This window comes from Rousettus aegyptiacus, unplaced genomic scaffold (genome assembly GCF_014176215.1).
Source record: "Rousettus aegyptiacus isolate mRouAeg1 unplaced genomic scaffold, mRouAeg1.p scaffold_m13_p_1, whole genome shotgun sequence".
Classification (NCBI taxonomy): Eukaryota; Metazoa; Chordata; class Mammalia; order Chiroptera; family Pteropodidae; genus Rousettus; species Rousettus aegyptiacus.
The window spans coordinates 69,294,431-69,320,666 of NW_023416284.1; the positions used below are offsets into that span (position 1 = coordinate 69,294,431).

A 26,236-nucleotide genomic window follows, 5' to 3' on the forward strand; every position below is an offset into this window, starting at 1 on the left:
CAGAGCTGAAGAAGGAAAATGAGAGTGCACAAGGCACAAACACCACAGGCTCACATTTTCTCATTCGAGTTTAGTTGTTTTGATGAATAAATGCTTCTCAATGTAAGGAATGCTTTTAGTTGATTTTCAGAGTGCTGAAATGGTTTTGTTTTTGACTGTCTAGCTTCATCACTGCTTAGATTTCCTGACCTCCTCATACAATCATGTCACAAGCAAATCAAAGCCACCTTTTAAAAAGCAATTATTTAAAATAAGTTCAAATACTTAATTGGTACAGATGTAAGATTCTAAGCAATTATATACATGTTTCATTGCCTCCTCATTTCAGACAGATATATTGCTTAAACATCTCCTATACAGACAGCTTTCAATGACCAGAAGTAATAAAACCATCAGTCATAGCCTTTTTGCACTAATCACTTTAATAAAACACATTACATACTTCATTCATTCTGAAAATTCTTGCTCTGATGAAAAAACATAGCTAGAGTCAAGGAACCATTTGGCATACCAGATTTCACAGATTTTCAAGATAAGTTGAACTCTTCAATCCGAAGTCCAGTTAATGAAGAGGTGAGCAAGACTGGCATAGTAACATAATAGTTCTCTGAAATATGGCAAAAGTTCAATAATGACTATGCAAAGGCATGCTTTTTTCATACTAGCATGAGACAAATTTCATTATATCCTGCTGAGACTTCAGTAATATGCAGCCTGTACTAATAACATTTGATAAATTATTCATCTTCACTATCTACATGCAAATAAAGGAACGTATCTCTGCCTGATGATATAATAAGTTATTTTCTAATCCAATGATTCATTAATGAGCAACAGACCTAATAATAATCTTTTTTTTTTCATTGAAAATATAGTACACTTAAAGACAAAGTAGAAAATAACATAAAAGTCCCTCATTATATCTGGCCAAAGATGAAAAGAAGGAAATTCAACCACAGAACAATTACAGGATAAAACTTTGTTATACCTGAAAATTTTATAATGTAATTAACTAATGTTACCCCAATAAATTTAATACATAAATAGGTAAAAATTCTTTTTCAAACAGAATGTTTCAAATTAACTCCTTAAACCTGTAGACCATATATTGGAAATCAGTACCTATTATATGCAGTTATCAATACTTTCACCATCTAAAACAAACAAATTTGATCGAATAAAGAAGAAAACTGAAGGAGACATCTTAAAGAAAGCGTGTCTTTGGGAAGCAATGGTCAGAAAACAAGGACTGAAGAACAGGGAAACATGACGAGAAAGTAAAGACATCAAAGGTAAAAGAAAAAAAATTTGGAGCAAATTTATGCCGAAAATGAATATGCTGTATTATAAAGGAACTATGAAGCAAGGACCACATTTACACACTCATACATTGCTTCTTTGTTTGATCCCTTCTGGTTAACCACTGATGCCTAGCACTGTTATGGAAAAAGAAAGCTTCCTCAATGAATACTGATTTATCTTGTGACTACTGAAGACTTCATCACCCTTTTTGGCTAGACTGAAGAGAAAGAGAGGAAGAAAAAAATCATGACAACAAGTTTGAAAGAAAACGAGAGTGAAAACATCAGTTTTTACATAATTCCAATTGCACATAAATAAAAAGAAATTAAAGGAGGAAGTATTAATAGAACAGATGGGAAGAATGATGCTTAGTGTGACCAGATCAACTGATAATAACATGAGACCACTGAGGAGATAGTGACAAAAATGTAAAGTGACTGAAATATATATATGTAATTATAATACAAGTACGAAAAAAGAAATCGCCTAATATGTAGAATGAGACATACTCTAACATTGTATTTCTGGTATCTTTTATCGTTTCCATTTTAAATTTAAATTCACATTCATGTCCTCTAAATAATAGTCCAATGTTTCGCAGTGGGTTTATTAACTATCTTTAATAAACAACTAAGTTGTTACTTACAAGTATCGCAAAAAATTCAGCCCTGTTAAAACAAATTTAATTTTAAGCCTGAGGCTTTCAGCAGTTATTTATAAACCAGCTACAATACTCTGATTCCGTGCTGGGTTTTATATTTAATCTAATCCACTAAAGAAAGTTAGTAAACCATTTCATTAGCTAAAATTATTATATATTATAAAATTTTGAACCAAAAGCTAGTTGTTTAATATAATTCACAATTATATGCATATTTGTGAATTCGCATTACTGAAAAACCTATGTTTAAAAAAACCTATGTTAAAAAAACATTTTGTACAATAATTGTTGTACTGGTTGAATCAATATTCAATGTTGTTTATGGATCTTCAAGAGCAAAAAACCTTTTCCAAATCCTACAGTGCTAATTGCACTGAACATTATTAGAGCTGAGGGAAAACATCCCACCCATATAGAAAGCCCAGTCTGTCAACTTGTCAGAAAGCCAACTATAACGGTCATTCACAAACAGAAAAGAACCAATCCCTAAAATATAAGCACATATATTAATTGGCTGAAATAAAACTATCTACAAAAAACATATTCATTAATTAAGTTTCTACACACAAACCAATCTTCTCTCCTTTGGTTCTCAAAGCTAAAGTGGTTTGTACAAATTAGCTTTAGAATATCATTACACATTACAGAAGCAGCAGTGATCTGGCAGCTCAATCTCCTATTGTTTATTTTTTTTTCCCCTTTAATTTCTTTTTGTTCTAAAGGCTCCATAAACAGCCAGACTTTCCTTCAATACTTTATTCCTCCCGCCTGATTTTAATGGCCATTCATTGTTTCCTTAATATGTGACCACCCACCTCCACCACCACTAGAGAGGTTTCTTGCCAAGTTTTCTTGGTTTCTTACTAACTGCTCTCACTTCACACAAACAGAGTCCTGTTAACTACACATTGAGAAGACCTGCCTGAAACCTAAGCTCTGGGTCGGCCTGCTGGAAAACTTCCTAGTAAAGCAATCCAACATGATGTTGGGAGCTAGGGGCAGAGGCCAAAAGAAGACTGGCAGAAAATTCAAGCAAAAAAAAAAAAGTAAATGTACTGCAGATAACAATTCTCACTTAAATAATTTAGTCATGTCAATTCGAATATTCTTAAAGAATATTAGAAAGAAATGCTCAATTAATGTTTTTCTATGAAATGCTTGGTGCTATTACTTGACATGTCCTTCACAGCGTTCTTAACTATTTAATTATAAAGGAAAACAAAAACACAGCCAGAAGTTTGTCTCTCCTCCATTTAATGCCATTTCTCATATACAGGCACCTCTTAAGAAAGCAAGCATACTCTCTGATATTCACACTAAACTGTAACTCTCTCTTGAAATAGTCTCATTTTAAAAGAAGTAAAGTAAAATAAAGAAATTGGGTTAAATGTTAGAAGCAGCTTTGTCACAAGTGTAGGTTAGAAAACTACATAAAATGTTAGAATTGACTCAAAAATATAAGATCACTACAATTTCAGCACCAATTTTAGCTACTAAGATTTCAGCACGTATGAAGAATTTAAATATTAACTAGAACGACACTTAGAAAAGATAGTAATAAAAGAATGTTAAGAATCAACTGTCCACAAAGACAGTTCAAAGCATGAACCAAAGTATAAGAGAGCCGACTGAGGTACTGATGTTACCTGTGTGCATTTAACAAGTTTAACAAATTTAACGAATTTAACAAAGTATGAAGAAGCCCACACCTTACCTGATAGGCTGGTGGGTTGGAAAGGAAACTAAATAAGGTCGTAATACAAAGTTTAAATCTCTAGAAGTTAAAGATGGTTTAATATTAAAACTCTTGTTGCACACACACACACAAAAGTCCTACACTACAATGACGTGAAATTTATGTATGATCCAAAACTATGGAAGATGTAAAGTTGAAAATGTTTGTTGGTGATTTTTACTCCCATTTGCACAGCACTGCTGGTACAACAAATAATGACAAAGATTTTAAGGTCATCATATTAAACAAAGGATACATATAATCCATATAAGCAAAATGTCTTCTTACCCTACTGGAGATATCTTCTGGAGGCAAATTACCATAAGCATTTAATGTTTTAATTATGTCTTTTGTAAGTGGATATAATTTTTATGACAATGGAGAGAGATTGTGTGCTGCCAATTTATTTTTCACAATCTAAATCAAGTGTACATCATAATATTCAAAAGTCAAAGCAGTCCCACATCAATTAACAGAGATCCTTAAAAGAACTCCTCAGGTCATTGGCTGTCTTGCTACAATAGGCATTCTTAAGTTCTGAATTTGTTTAAATAGCTCAAAGGCTTTTTAGTGTTTACAGCAATAAAGCTATGTATGCTTCAGTTTCAGTATGTAAAACATCGAGGCAGCAACAAAGAACTTAATCATTGCTCATGCTCAAACCTATATTCCCAAAATTACTGCACCAGGTGATGAAAACAGAGATAACAGACCTCACAATAGATGGCACTCAAGCTGCTAGAAATAACAGTAAAACACAAACCAAAAAAAAATTTGTAAGTCATGTTTAACTTTTAAAAACTGAAACCCAAATTCCCACTTTAAATCACGAATGAAAATTGCAAATGTCCTCCTGTTATTATTCAACTTGAAGCCACCATAAAATGTGACAGGAGAGATGGGAAGCAGAGAAAAATTGAAGAGTTTGTTCCATTTATGGATCTTAAAAAATGCCTGTCTGTTCTTATTGTGTTTCACTTCATCTTCAGTGATGAGCTACACATACAAATAAGCTTTAAAATAATGCATGAAATATAATTTTATCAATATATTTACTTACAACATAAAGACTCCCAAAATACCCCCCATCCTCCCCCCTCAAAAAAAAAAAAACATTCTGTTCTGAACCACCACATAACTTCTTCCCTAAAGACACTTAAGGGCTCAAGGAAAGCAGACTCGTAAACAAATAACTGGAATGAAGTGTCACTGGTGGTCTGATCAATGTTTCTAAGAACAATGGGACACCATGAGAGAGCAGTCAACTTTCCTGGGAAAGATCAGAAAAGGCTTCGAGGAGAGGCAATACTAGTGTGGGAGGCTGAGCAAGTAAGACCCAATTGATATTCATGACTCTACATATCCCACAAGACATTTGGACACATTACTACTAACACAGCACGCATAGTTCTTTGCTAGGATTCCTGCTTGTTGTTCATTTTCCACTTCTTAATACCAGCCTATCGCTAAAACCAGATTTCACTCAAAAGATTTATTAAGATTAGGCATAAACTGAAAAACTGCACCTTTGAAAGTAAAAATGGTTCTAAATACAGTTTATGAAGTAAAAACTATGTGGATTTGAGATGCATTCTCACTTCTAAGCAAAAGACTGATCAAACGTTATTTTTTAAACTTAATTTTTAAAAATTACATTAATTGTTGACTATAAAATATTAAAGACTGAAAGTTATCTTTATCAAAATCCTTCTAGTTACAGCTTCAATATTTATCTGGCTTAAATACAAAACTAGGATTTAAAACACAAGCCATATCCTTAAAAAATGTGGATGAATTTTCTTGACCTAACCACTTGACAGTAAAAACTATATAAAGTTTCACATTAAAACTTTCAATTACGTTTAAAAAACATATCCAAGAGAATTTTCTCTGTAGAATATCTTCTTCAGCTTTTTATTGGTTAGATTAACTTTTTACTGGTTGCTTGCACATTTAAGGAGTACTTTTACTCCCTCATGTCCTAAATTAAGCACATTTACAGCAAGGTAAATTATTTGGAATTATTTTTAAATATAACAAATATTTATTAGCTCCTTACAAAAAAAGTTTTTAGGTTGACACAAAATTAAACAGCAAGTAAAACTGAGAGAAAGGATGGGGTGGGGGAAAAGAAACCAAAGAGGAAACAAGAAATGTGAATATGTAAAGGAACTAGAAATGGGTGAGCAGTGATCTTAAACAATAAGCAGGAGGAAAGGAAATAATAATAAATGGGTCATGCTTTGTCACTTCCCTGCATTCAAGGTAAGCAGCTTAACCAAATGTAAAGAACATGAGATTAGAGGATTAGGTTTCAAATTATATAGTGCACTGTTGCCTAGCTGTATAATCAGTGATGCCAGGTACCTGTGGAATACAAACGAATTAATGTATAAGAAAGGGGTAAGCTATAAAGAGCTAGACACAAGTTAATTACAGTTGCTACTATAATTAATGCAACTGTAATCCTATCAAGACTTATAGAGCTAATGACGTTTCTCCAAAGAAAGAAGGCCAGGAGACTTTCGAAACTTTCAAACACTGTAAGTTAAAGTCAGAATCCATTTATTTTTAAAGCTCTGGAGGACTAGAAAATAGGTCACAAATAATTGCATTGATAATAATAAATTTGCAAATGATTTTTAAATTTCTAAGTTAAAGTAGATTCAAGGTCATCCCTATTAAATCACTCACTTGCAATCTGATACCATTTCCTGAATGTGAGGGAAAAGGAAGAAAGCAGAGCAGTGTGACAGGAATGGCACGTAACCCTGGGTAAATCGTGGTATATGTGCCTAGAGGACCAAGGTGGAGAACCATGGCTGTTTTCCCATCCAGGACACATCAGTGGTATGATCCTTACCCAGCTATAACAGGGGTTGAAAGGCAATGAATCTAAGTGAGAGGCCACATGGCAGAATTTCCAACCTCCAGCTTCCCCAGGGTCTGATAAACCACCCTGCCATCTTCCCTCTCCGGCTAAGAGTCCCTTTCAGCCATCAGGCCTCTCTCAGTAAATACACTACTATGGGTGACCATTCTCAGCTTACATTAAATCCTCTTTTCTTTCTTTTCCTCCAGTGACCAAGATTAAAACTGCCCATCTCAATGTCCTGAAAATAAAAATGCCCCAGGATAGAAATGAAAATAGCTTCAAAGAAGCACAAAACTCTTAAGCAACACTGGGGGAAGTACACTACCCTTCACCATGCAGGATGGCATTACAACCAAAAGTTAAGTAAAGGTAAAGGTACAGGAGTCAGAGAACAGGAGTCAGTGTTTTCCTCGAGATCTTCCTTCACTGGAGAACACAGAACTACATGACAGAAAATTGTATGGTATATCTGCCACAAACATCTTCAACTTCATTTTGTACATGGGAAGGCAAGGGAAAAGAAAAAGTAAAACATGCCATATGGAGATTAGAATGCAAAAAAAAAAAAAAAAGTCACATTCTAATAACATTTGCTAGAGATCACTATCCAAAATGTCACTAATTCTGAAACTCGGTTTTATATTGCGGTCTCAAATAATCCTAGAATTTCTAAGTTGAAGGGACCTTCCATTTCATACAATTTACAACTCAGTAAACTGAGAACCAATGAGATTGTGTGGGATGTTAAATATTACTCTGTTAGCAGGGGAACAAGTATTTCAACATAGCCCTTCACATTCACAGCCCAGGATTCTTACTCATTACAGTAGCAGACTTCAGTGTAGCTTAAAGCAATAGTGCAGTTTATTTTCAGAGTTACAATGAAGAATTAATGTGTTAGAAATCACCTTTTATAGGGACATTTCAATTATTATTTCTTTATTACTCAATAAAATGTATGCTGTTATAAAATGGTAGTACTGATAAACTTCTTAAAATTCTATTCATAGTTGATATCCTAACTGGAGAGTCTGCAAATGAGTTTTCCCTCCCTCAATTAATAAGTAAATGAAATTGGTATTTATTCTCTCAGTCTCAGAAGTAATGGCTGTGTGTGTGTGTGTGGTCATATGCTTGTAGAGTGTTACAGAATGAACTTTCAAAAGAAAAGATGTACCTCTCCAAGCATTAGATACAAAATGTTAAAGTCAATCCAGCATGCTTTCTCTACGCCACTAACAATATTAGGTTTTCTAAGAAAAAGTTGATGGTATCACATAATAATTGACATCCTACAATGGTCTGAGTAAATTTTTCCAATTGTCACATTTTTCAAGAAAAAAAAAATCAGTCGAAATTTTTTGTGTACTCACATCTGAGGCATCAAATTACTCTATGTACCAATTTTATCACTTGGCTGTGATATATGATTTTACTAACAATAAAATATTTGCTGTTAAATAAAATACCTGTTTTTAAATAAATTTTTCAAGGATGACAAAAATTTTTCTGTATATTTCACTTTTTATATCTATTGAAGTTCTAGAGATTGCACCTCTAACATAACCTGGTTTCCACTTCGTATTTCCATATTTAGGGAACCTAGCTATAGAGTACTAAAGGAGAATTACCAATATAATACAATTTACTGTGTTAAGAACAGACAAACCAAAACAGAAAATACCTCGATGAACCTACAACTTCACCCTCTATTTGAAAAATGTGATGAAGCTGCTAATATTATTTTTCTCTAAGTTTTTAGTCTCAACTATTCTCATTAGATTTTACTAACCAAAAATAGATTCTTTGAAGATTAAAACTTTTCCAGATGCATGCTAAAGTATATATCATATGCACGCAGAGCATAAAAACAGTACCAATTCTCTTAAATGTTAGTCATAATAAAGGAAGATTATCGTATGAAAACATCTTTCTATTTTTAAGTAAAGTTTTTTAATGATATTAATCTACATGTTTTTCTGTATGAGCTCCAAAACAGGACTAAAAGACTGACTTAGCATTTTTTACTAAATAACTCCTATTGAGTAAACAGAAATTAGAACCCTAGGACTCAGAACTGTTATATCTGAGAATACCAAATACCAGATGAAAATGATTAATATACAAACTTAAAAATCAGGATATTCAAACTTTATAAATGTTTTACATTAACAGTTTTCACGAAAGTTCAGACTACAATAACATATTTTTAGAGAATTTAACACTACCTGTAGTCTCAACTTCATGAGGTCTGTCAAAGCACAATCAAGATTTGCAAGAGTTAACGTATAAGCCCAATTTCATAGTAGGCAAGTCCTTGTTAATATTTAAACAAGGAAGGATGGGGCTACTTTACCAGATAGATCAGTGGACCACTAACAGTAGGACTGGGTCATGGGAAGCCTGAAAGGATCAAGCATAAAGTAATTTCCTTTCCTGTTTCAAACAATCAAAACCAGTGGACCATTATAACAGTGTGTTATGTGAAAACTACAATAAGATCATCAACCTAAGAAACTATTCAACACTATGTACCCTGTACCCTCCTCATCCCCACTTCAGAATGAAGAAATCAAAAGTTAATGAAATACCCAAGTCTTCATATAATTAAATTCTGTTAATAATAAAAGGTGGTTTCAATAATAAGGAAAAGCATCTTTAAATAGAAAATAAAATATTTGTGATGAACACATTAAAGCAATGTACTTAAATTTAAGACAAACCACAAACATATAAAACCATTCTGAAACTATCATAAAGCAGCAGAATCCACCTGGGGGACACATTTAAACATTTATTTGAGTTTTAAAGCTTTAATGGCTGAAAAATATTAGACAAACTTAAAATTAACTACTTTCATTAAAAAAAAAAAGTAAACATGATGACCATTTACAAGGTTTATGGAAGACACTTTTGTAGAAGATAAAGAATATTGCTGCTGTTCAGTATGTGTGCGGCTGAAAACGGAACTGAAAATTTGGCTAATAAAGTTATGAAGTCAAAGAAATACAGACATGACATGACATGACATGGTGGATTCTCTAAGAGACAGTCCTTTCCAGCTACTATTCCAAACCAAGGTATAGAATAAAATGATGTAAAAAATCAACATAAAGTCCTATAGCAGAACTTCACTGTTTGGGATCACAAAGAAATTTGTCTATTCCTATTTCTAAAAATATTATGTTTTGAAAAATGCAATCTAAGAGAGGTACAGTAAATAAAAGTTCATTCTAGAAATAACATATCTGGATGCATAGAGGACAAGTAAGTTAGAATCCCATTGTTAATTTTGGGGAACCAAAGCTGAGGAAAGACAGGAAAGAGAACAGAAAGGACATAAACTGACACATTTAAGAAGATGGCAAAATGTAATAATTACCAAACTATAACCACATATTAACACAGTACATAAAACAAACAGACTCGCTGAAAATAAATAACAGTAATAAACCCCTTGCTCCTTGATTATTAGGAAGTAGAAGTTATCACCTACCTAATTATACCAGTGAAACTAGGAAGTATGCCCATTATGTAAAACCAAATGCACAACTTTTTCCATTATATTCAGCCTATTGTATCTATACCAGAAATTACATAAGAGAATGCATAAAAGTGTCCTTTCAAAGCATATTTTGAAAATCAACAAATTATTTATTGAAAACAAACACTGAAAAAGCTTTTGTAGTATAATACTGTCACAAATATAAAAGGCTCCTTAACCAAGCTTAATTCACTTATTCATTATACCTAGAAAACATCCTCAAGGAAATCTCCATTGGATTTTACAAGGCAGTTCCTCAATCATTAACACTGATAAAACCACACTCGATAGTTCTGCCTTCCAGTCTCAATTTACAAAGAGTTTATGCTCTGAATTAGCATCAAATGCAAAGTACAAAATCTGACAGAGTGAAGATTAATAGCAATGTGTTAAATAAGAAAGCTGTTTGGTGAAGTACCCTGGGAATTTAGGCCAATCTAATCCAAGATCGCATCAATTACTGAGAAGTTAGGGGAAACAGAAAATCAATTAAATTTACAGATCATACCATATTGGGAAAGTCTTGAATTACCAACACTGGAGGCATTTGGAATCAGATTGAACGAAATACCAGCAAACATATTAATAACAATACAGGCCTCTTTTATTAGAGGTTGACTGGTGAAAAAATATAACAACAGTAAAAATATTTTTCTAATTTTGATAGGCAATACCTACTTGCAATTATTTCTTAAATTATCCAGTTAGCCTATCTTTTACATGGAATTTTTAAAATATTTTTTGTTCTGAGTACTTGATGTACACATAATCAGAAGAAATACAGATGTATATTCCCTGTAGAGCTTTCATACAAATAAAAGTTTTAATGACCATGTAAACCATGACTAGGGTCAATATTAGTATTTTTTTAAAAAAGAAATGAACATAAATCGTTCAGACACTATTTCTTCCTTTAGATTCAGTTACATATCTTGTTGAATTATTAAGATGATACAGAAGAAAATTCTAAATTCATAATAACCTGGTCTCTCCTAAAACAAATGCTGTAAATGGATGGAATTTTCAGGCTATTATTGAAAATAGTGAGGATTCATTCTAAACAACCTGCAATTTTCCATTTTGTTCCAACTAAGACAGAGACAAATGGAACATTTTTATGTTAATTATGAGAGATTTAAATGTTTTCAGCATCAATGTACCTTATTAATACATTTTTTAAACCAATACTTGGAATAGCATAGGGAATAATAAGAAGAATGCAAACAGGCTATAGCAGAGGCTGTAAGTCCAAACCCTGCTCAAGAAAGACATGTGAAGAGAGCCCAAAAGAAATCAAATATGGAAACAAGACAGTTATGGCAAAATCCTCTTGTCAGGCTGTATTCCATCTGGCCCTTTTGGGCAGAGCCTTGCTTCTCCACAGAGCATTTATCAGTCAGGGCCCCAGCACGGCAGATGGCACACTGCATAATTAAAGAGATTTTAATAAAGGGACTATTTACTAAAGTTTGGCAAGGTTAGGAAAACCAACAAGAGACAATGCAGTATTCTAAGGCTAGCAACAATGGGGTGCTGTTTTCACCCCCAGGCCTGAAAAATCAAAGGAAAGGAACAGTTACAGGAACTTAGAGAGAAATATAAATAAAAGGAGCCACCTGTCAGAAGCTATGTCCTTTGGGTGAGAGAAACAACCAATCCAGGATGAGCAGGAAGGGAACAAATACTCCTATCTCAGGCTCAAGTCACACCTCTCACCTGCAATGGGCTAAACCAAACCAGATGCCAGATAGCAAGGGCCTACTGATGCAATTCACACAGGTCAGCCTCCATGAACACAGATCAGGTGGAAAAGGGTGAAGCATGGATCCTGAGAGGCAAAAAGAACTTATCCACATTTGTACAGGGCCCTAAAATAAATGTGAAGCAGACTGCAAATGACACAGGAGAAACAACAAATAGCACAACTGGTTGGAGCAAAAGGTATATGTATGGAATTAAAGGAAGAAAAATTGAAATGGCAGACTGGAGTAGACGATAATTAAGATCACACCAAGAAGTCCCAAATCAATTTGGTAGGTATCAGGCAACCACTAAAGGCACATATGCAGGACATAAAAATAATCTGAGAATAATGGTAGTAGTATATAGTGAAATTGAAAGGAAAGGCACCGGTAGCAAAGGTCAATTAGATTATTCCAGCAGTATGAGTATTAAGGAGATAGTAAGAAACAATGATATGAATTGATCTCCTAGTTATAGTCTATGTATCTCAAAAGTCTTATCCATTTAATCCTCTTCATTTTAAATTGAGCCTTTGAAAAGTAACCTACTGAAAGACAACAAACAACTGGTAAATGTTACAAAAAGCACATTATTTCGCTAACTTATGCTATCTAGACGAAGTATTGGTATTAGAAAGCAAAGAACAGAAGTTCACTGCCAAGCCTTGCTCTGAGATTAATCAAGAGATCCCAGATGAGTCACTTAACCCCTTCCTAGCTCAGCTTCCTCATCTGCAAACTAAGGACACCTACAACGTTCCTTCCATCTCTAAAATTCTCTTGTTGCATTACCAAGACTTAATTCACCAGCCTTCCTACCCTCAAACCAGACCTGCCAATGAACGTCCCCATCAACTTCAACTCACTTCTTGCTGCATACTCTTAGAATTAAATCCAACTGCAATCTCTCTAATAAATCCAAAACTCCTCAGTGAGAAGCCCTCCCTAATTAACCCAACCATGGAGATACAGGGCTTCTGTGATGTTGTGACATATAAAAAATATATATTTGGTCTTCATCCCCAGTTCCTGATATAGTTTCTAAAACTCCGTTTCCTGAGTGATAGGCAGGAGTGGAGCATTTTTTGTTGTAGTTGTCATTTATAATACACCCCTTTCAACCATATTTGAGTTTATGCTAATGAGGAAAACCTTAGAGGATGGAAATGGTAACCAGAGGAGCCGACCAGATGATTAGAGGGTTGAAACTTTCAGCCCTGCTCCCCAACCTCCAGGGAGTAGAGAGGGGCTAGATTAAGTTCAATCATCAATGGCCAATGATTTAATCAATCACACCTATGTAATGGAGCCTCCAGAAAAACCCTAAGTGATGGGGTTTGAAGAGCTCCCAAGTTGTTAAAAGCATCGAGGTGCTGGGAGAGTGGCACATCCAGAGAGGGCATGGAAGCTTTGTGTCTCTTTCCACATACTCTGCCCTATGCATTTCTTCTACTTGGATGTTCCTTTATAATAAACCGGTAATAGTAAGTAAAGGGCTTTCCTGAGTTCTATAAGCTGTTCCAGCAAATCATAAAATCTGAGAAGGGCGCTAGTCTGTCTGATGACAATCTGGATTTGCAATTGGCATCTGAAGTAGTGGGCAGTCTTGTGAGACTGAGCCCTTCCTTAATCAATGACATCTGCACTAACCCTGGGTAGTTAGTATCGGAACTACTTGGTGTAGAAAACCTCTACATTTGGTGTCAGAAGTATTAAGAATATAGAAAAATAGTTTACCTTTACTTTCTATAATTTTCTATAAAAATTATATCTCTACAAGCCTTTTGGCAACCTTCTGAGCATAATTATTCATCATTTTTAATAGACTATTTTCTAGAGCAGCTTTAGGTTCACAGCAAAATCGAGCAGAAAGTATAGATTTCCCACAAGTATAGATTTTCCTCCTTTCCCCACCACATACACACAGCCCTCCCATTATCAACATCCCCCACCAGGATGGTACATTTGTCATAATCAATGAACCTAAACTGATACATCTATATCACCCAAAGCCCACAGCTTACATCACCATTCATATTCATCGTGTTGTATATTCTATGGGTTTTGACAAATGTGTAATGACATGTACCCACCAATACAGTATCATACAGAATAGTATCATACTCTTTCTCTTCCCTCAATAACCACTAGTAACCACTGATCTTTTTATAGTCACCTTAATTTTACTTTTTCTAGAATGTTATATGGTTGGAATTATAGACTATACAAACTTCTTATACCTTTTCACTTAGTAATTTACTTGTAAGTTTCCTCCAGATCTTTTCATGGCTTCCAAGCTCATTTCTTTTCAGTACTAATATTCCACTATCTGGAATTACCACAGTTTATCCAGCTGCTGAAGGACATGTTGTTTGCTTCCACATTTTTGCAATTATGAATAAAACTCTATAAACATCCATGTTCATGTTTTTGTGTGGACATGTTGTCAATTCCTTTGAATAAACACCAAGGAGTGCAACTGCTGAATAATATGGAAAGACTATGTTTACTTGTGTAAAAAACTGCCAAACTATCTTCCAAAATGACTGTACCATTTTGCACTCCCTCCAACGATGAATGAGTGTTCCTGTTGCTCCACGCCCTCTCCAGTATTTGGTGTTGTCAGTGTTTTGTATTTTGGCCATTATAATATGTGTATAGTACTACAGTATCTTTTGTAGAGAAGGTTTTAATTTTAATGAAGTCCAGCTCGTCAATCATTTTTCATGAATCATGTCTTTGTTTCATCTAAAAAGTCATTGCCATACCCAAGTTCACCTAGATTTCCTCCTGTTAGCTTCACTACCATTAATTTCTTTAAAAAATTATTGAGTGGCCAGTATATACCTAGTACTCAAACAGAAGATACATAAGGCAACAATATCCTCAAGCATCCTGAAGCACGGCTTTAAGAAGCATAACCAAACAACCACTAAGGCAGTGATTCTCAACTGGGAGAGAGCAGAGAAGTCACAGCATAGTGTGAACGTAGTGTCAAACTTAAGAGCACAGGCACTCTGCCACTTACTGTGTGACCTTGTGTTTCAACTTCCTCATCTGAAAAATGAGGATAATGTTTATATTCATTTCACAGTACTGTGGTGAAGATTAAATACTTAAGCCATGTGAAGTATTTAGCATAGTGCCTGTCGCACTGTAAGTGCACAATAAATGCTAGTATTTCTGAATTCTCCAAGATGGGTATAATTTGAACAAAAATTTCAAAATTATCACTGCTCAACATTTTAATCATGATATTTTACTTTGTTTTAAATTTTCAAAAAAAAGGTTAAGGTATAGTCTCAGTCTCATATTCTGTGGTCATCAATCTCTAATAAATGAAAGATTTAAAATTAATGAGCATTTATTACAGCATATGAAAGGCAGTAGATACAAGCCAGTAGTAAAAGTATGTGGTTAAAATCTCAATTTGGCAGAAGTTGTCATTTGTTTTTCTTAAAAAAAATAAAATAAAAAAACATTTCTCATTTATAACAAAATAGTTAAACTTTTAAGTGAGGCCCTCAATTTATTTAACTTAATATTTCAAAATCATATTAATGGTTTTCATTTGTGCTAACCTACAAGGAAAAATAAACTATAAATATTTAAAAATTAAAATACAGAATTAATGATGGCTTATTTCTCAATGACATCTATAAGAATCTGTTTCAAAGAACACTGGCTAATGAAACAAGCAAAGCAAAATTCTATTTTCTGGTGTAACTAAAAATTACATCTTGAAGAGGTATTAAAATTGAATATGACTTTAAAAAGTATTTAAAAGTACTTTTAAAAGGGAAAACTGCAATTAATTGTGATATGAAAATATGCAAATGTCAATTTTATCTCAATAAAACTGAAAAAACCACAGATGACATCATTTCTTTATTTCAAGACTGATTAAATTCTCTGTTCCTGATCTGAGATTTAAATTAAATCTATTTTAGACAAAAATAAAAGATAAAAAAGACAGCTATGAACTGACTCATCTATAAGCTAATCAAATATATGCTTCCTATATAAGATCAGTCAATGCATGAAGCAATCATGGACAAAATGCTGTTTTATATCTAGAACAAAAATTTCATAAAGATGACCAATAACAGGAATACCAGGTGCTGTAGGTGTAAAAAGAAAAAAAAAGATGCCCAAGAAATGTTAACTAAGTAATATTTTTTATAATATAGTTCAAACAATATATACTTCTGCTTATCTCACTTTCAACAATTACCTTTAATCGTTTCCTCCACAACTTCCACTACACGATCTATCTGTTGAACCTGAAAAGAAAACAAACGAGCAATTTACACAAAGAAACATTAATTTGTGTTTATCCTTCTGCTTGAGACAATGTCACACATTTTCTAAGCACACAAATGTAGGTTTTCTTTAATTAATGCATTTGGAGATATTATAAAAATATTCTACATTAATGTTTTATATCAAATAAAGTATGAAATTAGACACTCTCCTGTCCTCTAACAACAAGTGATAAAATATTACATTTAAATAAACTGCCTGGAGTTCTGTTAGGAGAGCTCATCAACATAAACTCAAAACATTCTGAGATTTAAACTGAAGTTTAATTAAAACACGTCTCTTCACACAGAACTTCAAGAAAAATGGCATAAAATGATAACCTACACAAAAGGACATGCTAATATTAAGGAGATGTACCCCAAATTCTATGCTTTATTAACAATGAAAACCCTTTTAATAAATTTCTACCGTGTGCTGGGTACTATGCTCAGTTCCACGGACTACAAAGTCAAATAATAACAGCTCCTGCCTTAGACACCAGTGACTAAGGAAGATTTCCTAGGGTGTCATGGGATCACAAAGGAAAGGTAATAAAATATGACTGAGTGATCCAGGAATGCTTCTCAGAGAATCAAAGGTGATTCTTGAGGGATAAATAGGATTAGGTTATAAGAAGCCCACTAAGGAGACAGAGCTAGAGTGGTTGGAGTTCAGAAGGAAAAGGAAAAAAAGCAAAGATTGTAGTCTAAGCAGCTAATGGAACAGAGAAAGAAAGAATAGGTCATAAACTGATATTATTTCTACTTTAAACATCTTCAAGTCATCATTGTTTTATTACAAAAGAAATACATGTTCACTGAAAAAAATTCAAACAAAATAAAAATATAAAGTGGAAATAAAGTAACCCATAACATCCTCCACCGCCACTCTTCAGATGAAATCACTCATAATAGTTCGATGAGGAGAGGCATTTTTCAGTGTTAGACATTAAGTAGTTCCCCCTTACCCATGAGAGATACATTCCAAGACCCCCAGTGGATACCCGAAACCCCAAATAGTACCTATCCACAGATAATACCAAGCCCTATATGTTTTTCCCTATACACAAACACCTATGATAAAGTTTAATTTATATATTAGGCATGGTAAGAGATCAACAACAATAACTTATAAAATAGAACAATTATAACAAGACAGCATAATAAAAGTTATGGAAATGTGGTCTCTTTCTCTGATAATCAATCTGATAACAGAGATGGCTACCAAATGACTAATGGGCAGACAGCATAAACAGATTGGATACACCAAACAAAGTGATGATTCGAAGTCCCAGAGGGGATGGAAAAGGACAGTGTAGGATGGCATGAGATTTCATCATGTTACTCAGAAGAGCACACAATTTAAAACTTACAAACTATTTCTGGAAACTTCCACTTAATATTTTCACACTGTAGCTAACTATGAATAATTGAAACTGCAGCAAGTGAAACCATGGGGGGGGGGGGATAAAGTAGTTCTGTAGTTTTTTTGTTTTTTTTGTTTGTTTTTTTAACAAATTATGAGGTAGAGGACAATAAAAGCTACACTTTGATTTGTTTTCTATACACCATCAATACATTTAGGCCTACTTCATTCATTTTACTAGCTGCCCAGTATCTTCTGTATAGATATACTGTTACACATTTATCCATTCCACTATTAATGGACCTTTATGCTATCTCTAATCTTTCATTATTTTATAACAATGTTGCAATTAACTCAACTGAGACAAAAAGAACCTTTATTTAAAAACTTTATCGAAAATCCAATTGCAAATCTCTTTAAAATATTCATTTGGCTTCAGTGTCTTACAGGAAATAAGGAAAGGTTTAAGAGAATACGTTTGAATCCAGCTCTGCCTCTGACCACTCACTGAGCCCAGCATCATGGTAGCAGTAGCAATAATTATTGAGAAATTGTAGAAGACAAAGTAAATCTCAGAGAATGTTGAATCTTTAGTCCCAAACATCCTATCTAACAGGAGGTGTGTCTACTTAAATGACCAGAAGCATTAGGTTCTGATTTTATTAAAAGAGCCCGTATGGCTTCCTTAAAAAATGTGATCAAAGCCAGGATAACAAAAAGTTCAAAGAGGAAGAAGCAACCAACAGTGCTGAATGCTACAAAGAAAGCAAGTAACATTAAAACTAAAATGGGTGTGCCTGAATCAACAATGGGAGGGTCAAAGAACTTAGGGGAAGTGGGGAGCTTAGTAGTAATGTATCTTAAATAAGAAACTGGTAGGGTGATTATTTCTTAAGTTCTATAAATGTCTAATCACTATGTTATACACCTGAAACTAACAATATTGTATGTCATCTGTAATCGAAAAAGAAAGAAAATGGTGACAGCTAATATAGACTACTGTTCCAAAAAGCTGGATAGAAAGAGAAAGGAGAAACTGAGTGTATGTTTTGGTTTAGGTTAATGTAGTTAATCCTTTTATTTTACTTATTTATTGTGGAGGAGGGGTGCAGATTTACATCTTGGGAGAAATGCAGTAGCAGTACTGAAGATAGAAGAAATAACTGACAGCAAGTTCCTTCAGGAGGTGGGGATGGTAAGATCCAAAACACAAGCAGAGACACAAGCCTTGAATAGGAGTGGGACCAAGTTGTCTTCTTCTGAAACAAAAGGGTTATAAGAAAAGTATGGGAACAGATGCTGGCTAGTACTCTCACTGAAGTCACAGAGAATGCTAAGCTATGCTCTGAGTAAAAAAAAAGTATACTGTTAAATAAGAGCAAAGTGAATGTTTAAAATACCTATTTTTAAAAATGTTTAAACATCTGTTTTTAAAAATATGAATGACTAAGGACATGTAAAAATTGCTAGGCAGTACTGATATATCAATTGAAATTAGAGACAACAAATTTTTAAAAATGATTCTATGTACAACTATAATTTCTCTTAGGGCCAGCAACTCTTGTTTAAGAGCCAAACACATAAATAAACTGATACAAGGTTTGCTCATTCCATCATTCATTCATTCATTTATTCGCTCATCACTTACTGAACATCTAACATATACAGGCATGGTTCAAAGGGCTGGAGAGAAAAGCACTGAAAGTATAGGATGGACTTAAAAGATATAAAGAAAAGGAATTAATTATGTATTTTGGATAAGATGAAGCTTGGAGAATAAGTCAGAAGTAGAGACAGAATTGAGAAATGAAGTGTCTGGAGATTGGGGGAAAGAGGGAAGAAATCAAAAAGAAAGTGGAAAGACAGAGGGAGGAAGGCAAGAGATGACAATGGATTAGACAATGCTTTCTTAGACATTACACCAAAAACATGAGCAACAACAGCAATAAAAAAGATAAACTAGACATCATCAAAATGAAAACCTGGTACATCAAAGGACACCACCAAGAAAGTTGCACCATAGAAAATAAAAAAAATTTTGCACATCATAAATCTGAAGAGACTTGTACCTACAATATATAAAGAACTCCTACAACTCAATAATACAACGATAAATAAGCCATTTAAAAATGGGCAAAAGATCTGAATAGATACTTCTCCAAGGAAGATATACAAATGGCCAAGAAGCACATGAAGAGATGTTCAACATTGTTAGCCAACCAGGCTATGCCAATCAAAACCACAATATAGAAACAGAGAGTTACTGTTTAAAGTTCATAGATTTTCAGTTTAGAAAAACTTTCAGGAGATGGATGGTGGTGATGGTTGTACAACGGTGTAAATGTACTTAATGCCAGTGAACAATACACTTAAAATTGGTTAAAATAATAAATTTTAAGTTATATTTACCATAATGAGATGCTACTTCATACCCACTAGGATGGCTATAATGGAGAAGACATATAACGACAAGGTGGGCGAGGATATGGAGAAACTGAAACCCTCATACACTACTAACGGAAATGTAGCAAAGCGTGCAGTTGCTATGGAAAATGATCTGGCAGATCTTCAAACGATTAAACACAGAGTTACCATACAATCCAAGAACTCTCATCCTAGATATATGTTCAAGAGAAAGGAAAACATGTGCCCACATAAAAACTTGTAGATGAATGTTCATGCAGCATTGTTCGTAACAGGTAAAAGGTAGAAACAACCAAAGTCCCAGCAACTTAAAAATAAACAAAAGGTGGCATATTCATACAATGAAATATCATTTCAGCATAAAAGGGAATGAAATATTGATATACGCTACAACACGCTAAGTGAAAGAAAAAAAAATAAGTCAAATATTATGATTCCATATATAATAAATGGCCAAAATAGGAAAATCTTCAGAAACAAAGTAGATTAGTAATTTGCCTATAGATTGGCGGTGAAAGAAATAAGAAAAACTAATAAGAAGTATTGGGTTCTTTTTAGAGTGATGAAAATATTTTAAAGTTGACTGTGGTGATGGTCGCTTAACTCTGTGAATATACTAAAAAACACTGAATTACATATATGAAGTGGGAGAACTGTATGGTGTGTGAATTATACCTCAAAAAAAAAAGGCTGTTATTAAGGCAAAAACAATGTGTTAGTAGTAGTCAAAAGATCTAATGTCAAATCGAGGTCACAAAACTCAAGGAAAAACTGCAATGTTCCAAATTAAAAGAGACTAAAGAGACCTGACAGCTGAATGCAACTTTGGATCTGGGGTCTTTTCTTATAAAAGACATTATTGGGACAATTGGCAATATATGAATAAGGTCTGTACACTATTGTATCATTATTATTGTATTGTATCATTATTTCCTGATTATTATGATTGTTCTACAGTGATGTAAAAGAATACCTTTTTGTCTTTATTTTTGTAAGAGAATGTCTTTGTTTTTGAAATATAGGGATATTTAGAAGTTATGTGGTATCATGTTTTCATCTTACTCTCTAAAAGATCAGAAAAAATGTATATATATAGAGAGAAAGATTTGCAGATTTGTTTAAATATTTACATTTGGGGAATCTGGGTTACAGGTATATGCAACCCATATTCATATTCACATGAAGCTTTTCTATGAGTGTAAATTGTCAAAAGACAATTATGTATATGTGGGTGTTGAAAACAGAGATTTTCTTTCACCTGATGGTCACATAAAATTTGCTTAAATGTAGACAGCTGAAAATATATCCTCCAATTTAAAAAATGATTACACTTGCTATTATAGTAGAAAAATAGATATTGCTTGCAGGTGATAAATTTAATCACTGGGTGATGTGAGGGAGCTCAAAACTTTAAAAAGAAGGGTCTATCGAACTTGAAGAAAAAAAGTATTTGATTACCAAAAAAGCAGGGGAGAAATTCATTAAATGACTTAATGAGAATATGGTATCATTTTCATTTTTGGAAGAGATTGGAGGAAGTGGTGGGGTAGGGTAGAAAAAAGAAGAGACAGAAAGGGAGAGAAGAGTCAGAGGAGGGGAAGTTAAATGGAAAAGGGAGAAGTTAGGAGGCAAATAAAAAAGCATGGGATGGGAGGCAAGAAGAGAAAAAAGAACAATTATGAGTAAGAAAAGAAACTCAAGATTCACATACAGTAAGGAAAAATATATTGAAGTCATTCTGAGGAGAAAAGAAAAGCTGTTCTTAATTAATACTATAAATTGTATCCCTGAATACACAAGAGCTTAGTCTCTGGCATATAATTCAAGTAAAATAAATAAAACAGTATCTTGTGTCCTTCAGGCACTTAGTTATAAATATACAGAAAAACACATGCAGTATGTTCTATTACTGACTCCATATGTTCTCGACAATGAAGAAAGAAGTTGATGAATAAACAATTCATAAATAACATTAATGAGTCACTCTGCTGCAGAACTTTTAAAAGAAATCCATAAAAATATTTTATTCAGCTATTATGAACTACTTCAAGTTTATAGCTAAACATATATTGAAGAAACAAACCTATATGAAGGTACCTAAAGCAAAGTGCTATTCTGAAATTTCCTAATTGTTTAGAGCAGTGCTATCCAATAGAACATTCTACAGTGATGGAAATGTTTATATGCTGTGCTGTCCAACATGGTAGCCACATTTAGTTATTGCATACTTGAAATGTAGCTACTGTGACTGAGGAACTGAAGTTTAATTATAATTAATTTAAATAATTCCCCTCTACTGGAAAGTAGAGGTTTAGAGTAGAGCTAAGATAGCCACCCAGTCTATGGTAATTTTTTATGGCAGTCCTAGGAAACTAATATATACCTCAAATATAATTTTGCCAAGTCTGAGAAAAGGCCAGTAAGGGAGCAAGCTGATAATATTCCGCTGTCAGAAGTTCTGCTTTAGTACGCATTTGAAGTATCTTTTTCATGAACAGCTAAAAGTTAATGACTGGTAATAACACTGCGATAGCTAGCATTTCTTGAGAAATGACTATGTCCCAGGCTCTGTGCTAACACATCACACGCACTATCACATTTAATTCTCACAATATTTCTAGGTTATAGATATTACCATTATTTCTGAGGCTGAGGTAACTGAAGCACAAGGATATCCAGCTAAATTCTTGCCAAGTATTCCCAGCAGCTCTTGTGTAGGATTGGCACACAGATGGAACATTTCATGAATTTCCCTTTTCCTATACACAAGAAGGCCATTATTAAATGATCACGCAGTGCTATCTAACTGAACTTGTTCTTTCAACAGACCCAGGCAATAACTATTCCCCCAGCTCTCCCCCACAAATCACCACTGGCATGCATGCATTCGCTTAACAAATATCTATTAAGCACCAACAAAGCACTATGCATACTGTACTTGGACTGGGAATAAAGCAGTGAAAAATATCAAGTCTCTCCTTCACAGGCCTTATATTTTAATTGGGGGTAACAAACGTGTAAACAACTGAAACTGTCCATTTCCTACCATAATAGATGCTATGAAGAAAATAAAATCTGACAGTGAAAGTAGGTAGAGAGAGCAATTTTGCTACAGTGGTCCAGGTAAACCTCTGAATAGGTAGCATTAATCCAGGGACCCAAATAATAACACATAAGCATAATGTGAACCTATAGGGAAGAGTACATAAAATGGCTAAGAGACAAAAATGATAGTGAATGAGGGGCAGAGTGATAGGAGATGAGGTCAAATCATTAGAGGAAGATTATGTGAGATCTCATAGCTCATGCTATGTAGTTTAGATTTTATTCTACTTGCAAAAGTAAGTCAATGGAACGTTAAAAGAACAATTATAATAGCATTGCTTGGACTAATCCTATGGAAAATGTGCAAAGACTATTCTTTATCCACATTTCTCTGTTAGTCGGTTTTGAGTCTTTTTACACTTATATAAATCTGGATGAAGTTTTACTATTCCTTGGTTTTACCCCAAAACATCTCAAATCCTTTCAGGATCAGAGAGTGTATCTACATTACAGATATACACAAACACAGAGGAACTTTCTCATTAGCTCTCTTCATTTTGGCTGTATATAAGTAAATGAGGACAACCTGTCATTATCATTGTTTAAAAAGTACCAGATCAAAACTTTAAAAGCACCTAAAAACTCTTATCAATCTTTAGAAGAAAAAAATGTCTTTTTAGCTCTGTTAAGAACTACATATATAAAAAGCCTTTCCATCAAATATATGTTCAAATTTTTCATTTTTACCATAAAAGTTTGATCTAATAATCAGCATCTTACAAGTTAAAGTTCAGTACTGACTTCTTTATAAAAATATTTTTCTCTCTAAAAATTTCCCTAATTTTTTTTCCTCCAAGCTGTTAAGAAAACTCCTTAGCTCTATAAGTGGTATTTACGGGAAAACAGTTCAATTTCCAAATTTCTTCAATTTGGGGAAATCCATAGAAGTCACTAAGCTATCTTAACATCTTTCAACTCCTTGAGAATACTTCTTGAATTCACAAGCTTGTGAACAAGTTTGTTAACGAGTTACACAAAAAAACATTTGATGCTACATGTGGTTTAAATTTTTGAACAAAACTTTCTCATCTCCCAGTATATTTTCATCTTCTTTCATCTCTTCTTGAGAAAAATTATTCCCCAACAGTAGAAACAGACCTTCCATCAAAAACTATATGACAGCACATTCCACACACAACTAAAAGCATATTTTCTACCTGAATGGTACCAGTGAGTGACTAACACTAAGAAAGAAATAAAAATTACTAATTAAAAAATGAAGCCAGGCTAGACAGATGCCAGCAAAATGGGTATCAGTACCAGGAACCTCTTCCTCTTAAATCCAATTAAAATACTTATAAAACTTTCTGTAGTAGAAAAAAATCTTTCAGCAATTATAACAAAATTGAACATGCCAAACTCGATTATATAGAGAAATATGATTTGGAACATTAGAATATTGTATTAACTAATAGCACCCAAAAACTAGTTTTTAAAGTGATAGTATTAGAACTCAAACAAAAATACACATTAGAGATATAAAACATCAACCAATAAACAATGCTTTATGTAGGAGGCAAAATAATTGCCTCCCGAAGATGCTCACATCCTAAACCCCAAAATCAAGGACTATGTTACCTGACTTGGCAAACAAAAATTTGTAGATATGATTAAGATTAAAGACTCTGAGATGATGAGATTAGCCTAGATTATTCAGATAAACCCAACCTATTCATATGACTCCTTAAGAGCTGAGAGATGACATTGCTCCCTTAGGATGGAAGAAAGAGGCTACAAATCAAGGAATGTGAGTGGCCTCTAGAAGCTGGAAAAGTAAAGAAAAAGAACTCTCCCTTAGAGCATCCAGAAAAGAATATAGCACTGTCGACACCTTGACTTTAGTCCACTAAAACCCATGTTCAAGTTCTGATTTCCAAAAAAATATGTGTTGTTTTACACAACTATATTTATGGTAATTTGTTATGAGGTATATAAAACAAATACACCAATTAAACAAACATATGAAGTTAGCATCATAAAAGAGGGAAAGGAATTTTTTTTAAATAACTGCTGCTGGAATCACCCACTTATGCCCCCCCCAAAATATTCAGTTTCTCCTATATGAAAATTTTGAAAGACAATGAAAAATGATGATAAAAAGAAAGACAAATCTTTTCCCCATGTTAAAACAGACTGATTTTCTACTGTTGAGTTTATATGTATTCTGCATATAAATCCTTTAGGTACTATGTGTTTTGCTAATACTTTCTCTCAGTCTATGGTTTATCCTTGCATTTTCTTAACAGAATCTTTTGAGGAGCAAAAGTACTTCATTTGGATGAAGTCCAATTTATCAATTTCTTTTCTTTCATGCCCAAGAAATAGTTTTGTGTGTGTGTGTGTGTTCCCTACGAAATAGTTTCCTAACTCAAGATCACCAAAAAGAGAGAAGTGGTAAAAGAGTTGAACATTTTATTAAAGATATATATATGGATGACAGATAATCACTCAAAAATATGCTCAACACCAGTCAACAAAAAAAAAGGAAATTAAGACCACAATGAGATACCACTACATATCTAACTCAATTGCTAAAATAAAAAGAAAAAGAAAATTAAAAAAAGAAAAAAAGATTTGTAGTACCAAGTTTTGGTGAGGATGTGAAACAACTGGAACCACAGGTGGAAATGCAAAATGGTATAGCTGTTTTAAAAAATAATTTCGCAGTTTAAAAGGTTGAACAGATGCTTACCATGTGACCAGATGATGCCATTTCTAGGTATTCACCAAAGGAAATGCAAACATATATCTATACAAAGAATTATGCATTAATGTTTATAAAAGTTTTATTTTTAATACCCCAAAACACAAATTTCCATCAAGTGGTGAACAGATGAACAAAGTGTGGTCCATCATACAGTGAAATAACTCTAGGCAATAAAAAGTAATGATTAACAATCACAACATGGATGAATATGGAATGCATTATGCTAAATGAAAACAGCAAGAAATAAGTAACATATAATTCCATGTATATGACATTATGAAAATAGCAAAACTATAGAGACAGAAATTAGAACAATCATTGCCAAGAACTGCAGGTGTGTGTTTGGTGGAGGAAAGACCTGAGTACAAAAGGACACAAAGGAACTTTTTGGTGCAGGGATAGGTTCTGTATTTTGATTTTGGTGGTGCTTACACAACAGTATACATTTGTCAAAATTCATCAAAGGTAAATTTC

At 33.5% G+C, this 26,236-nt stretch overlaps 1 protein-coding gene across 3 annotated transcripts in view; it reads right to left on the reverse strand.

Annotated features, from left to right (window-relative positions):
- The window catches only part of CDKAL1 (CDK5 regulatory subunit associated protein 1 like 1), a 626,461-nt gene that overhangs the window by 447,090 nt on the left and 153,135 nt on the right, over window positions 1–26,236 (reverse strand). For all 3 annotated transcript variants that reach the window (XM_036229008.1, XM_036229005.1, XM_036229004.1), the window contains exon 7: window positions 16,094–16,142. In XM_036229008.1, coding sequence (XP_036084901.1) covers window positions 16,094–16,142 — 49 coding nt within the window. The remainder of the gene's footprint in view (window positions 1–16,093; window positions 16,143–26,236) is intronic.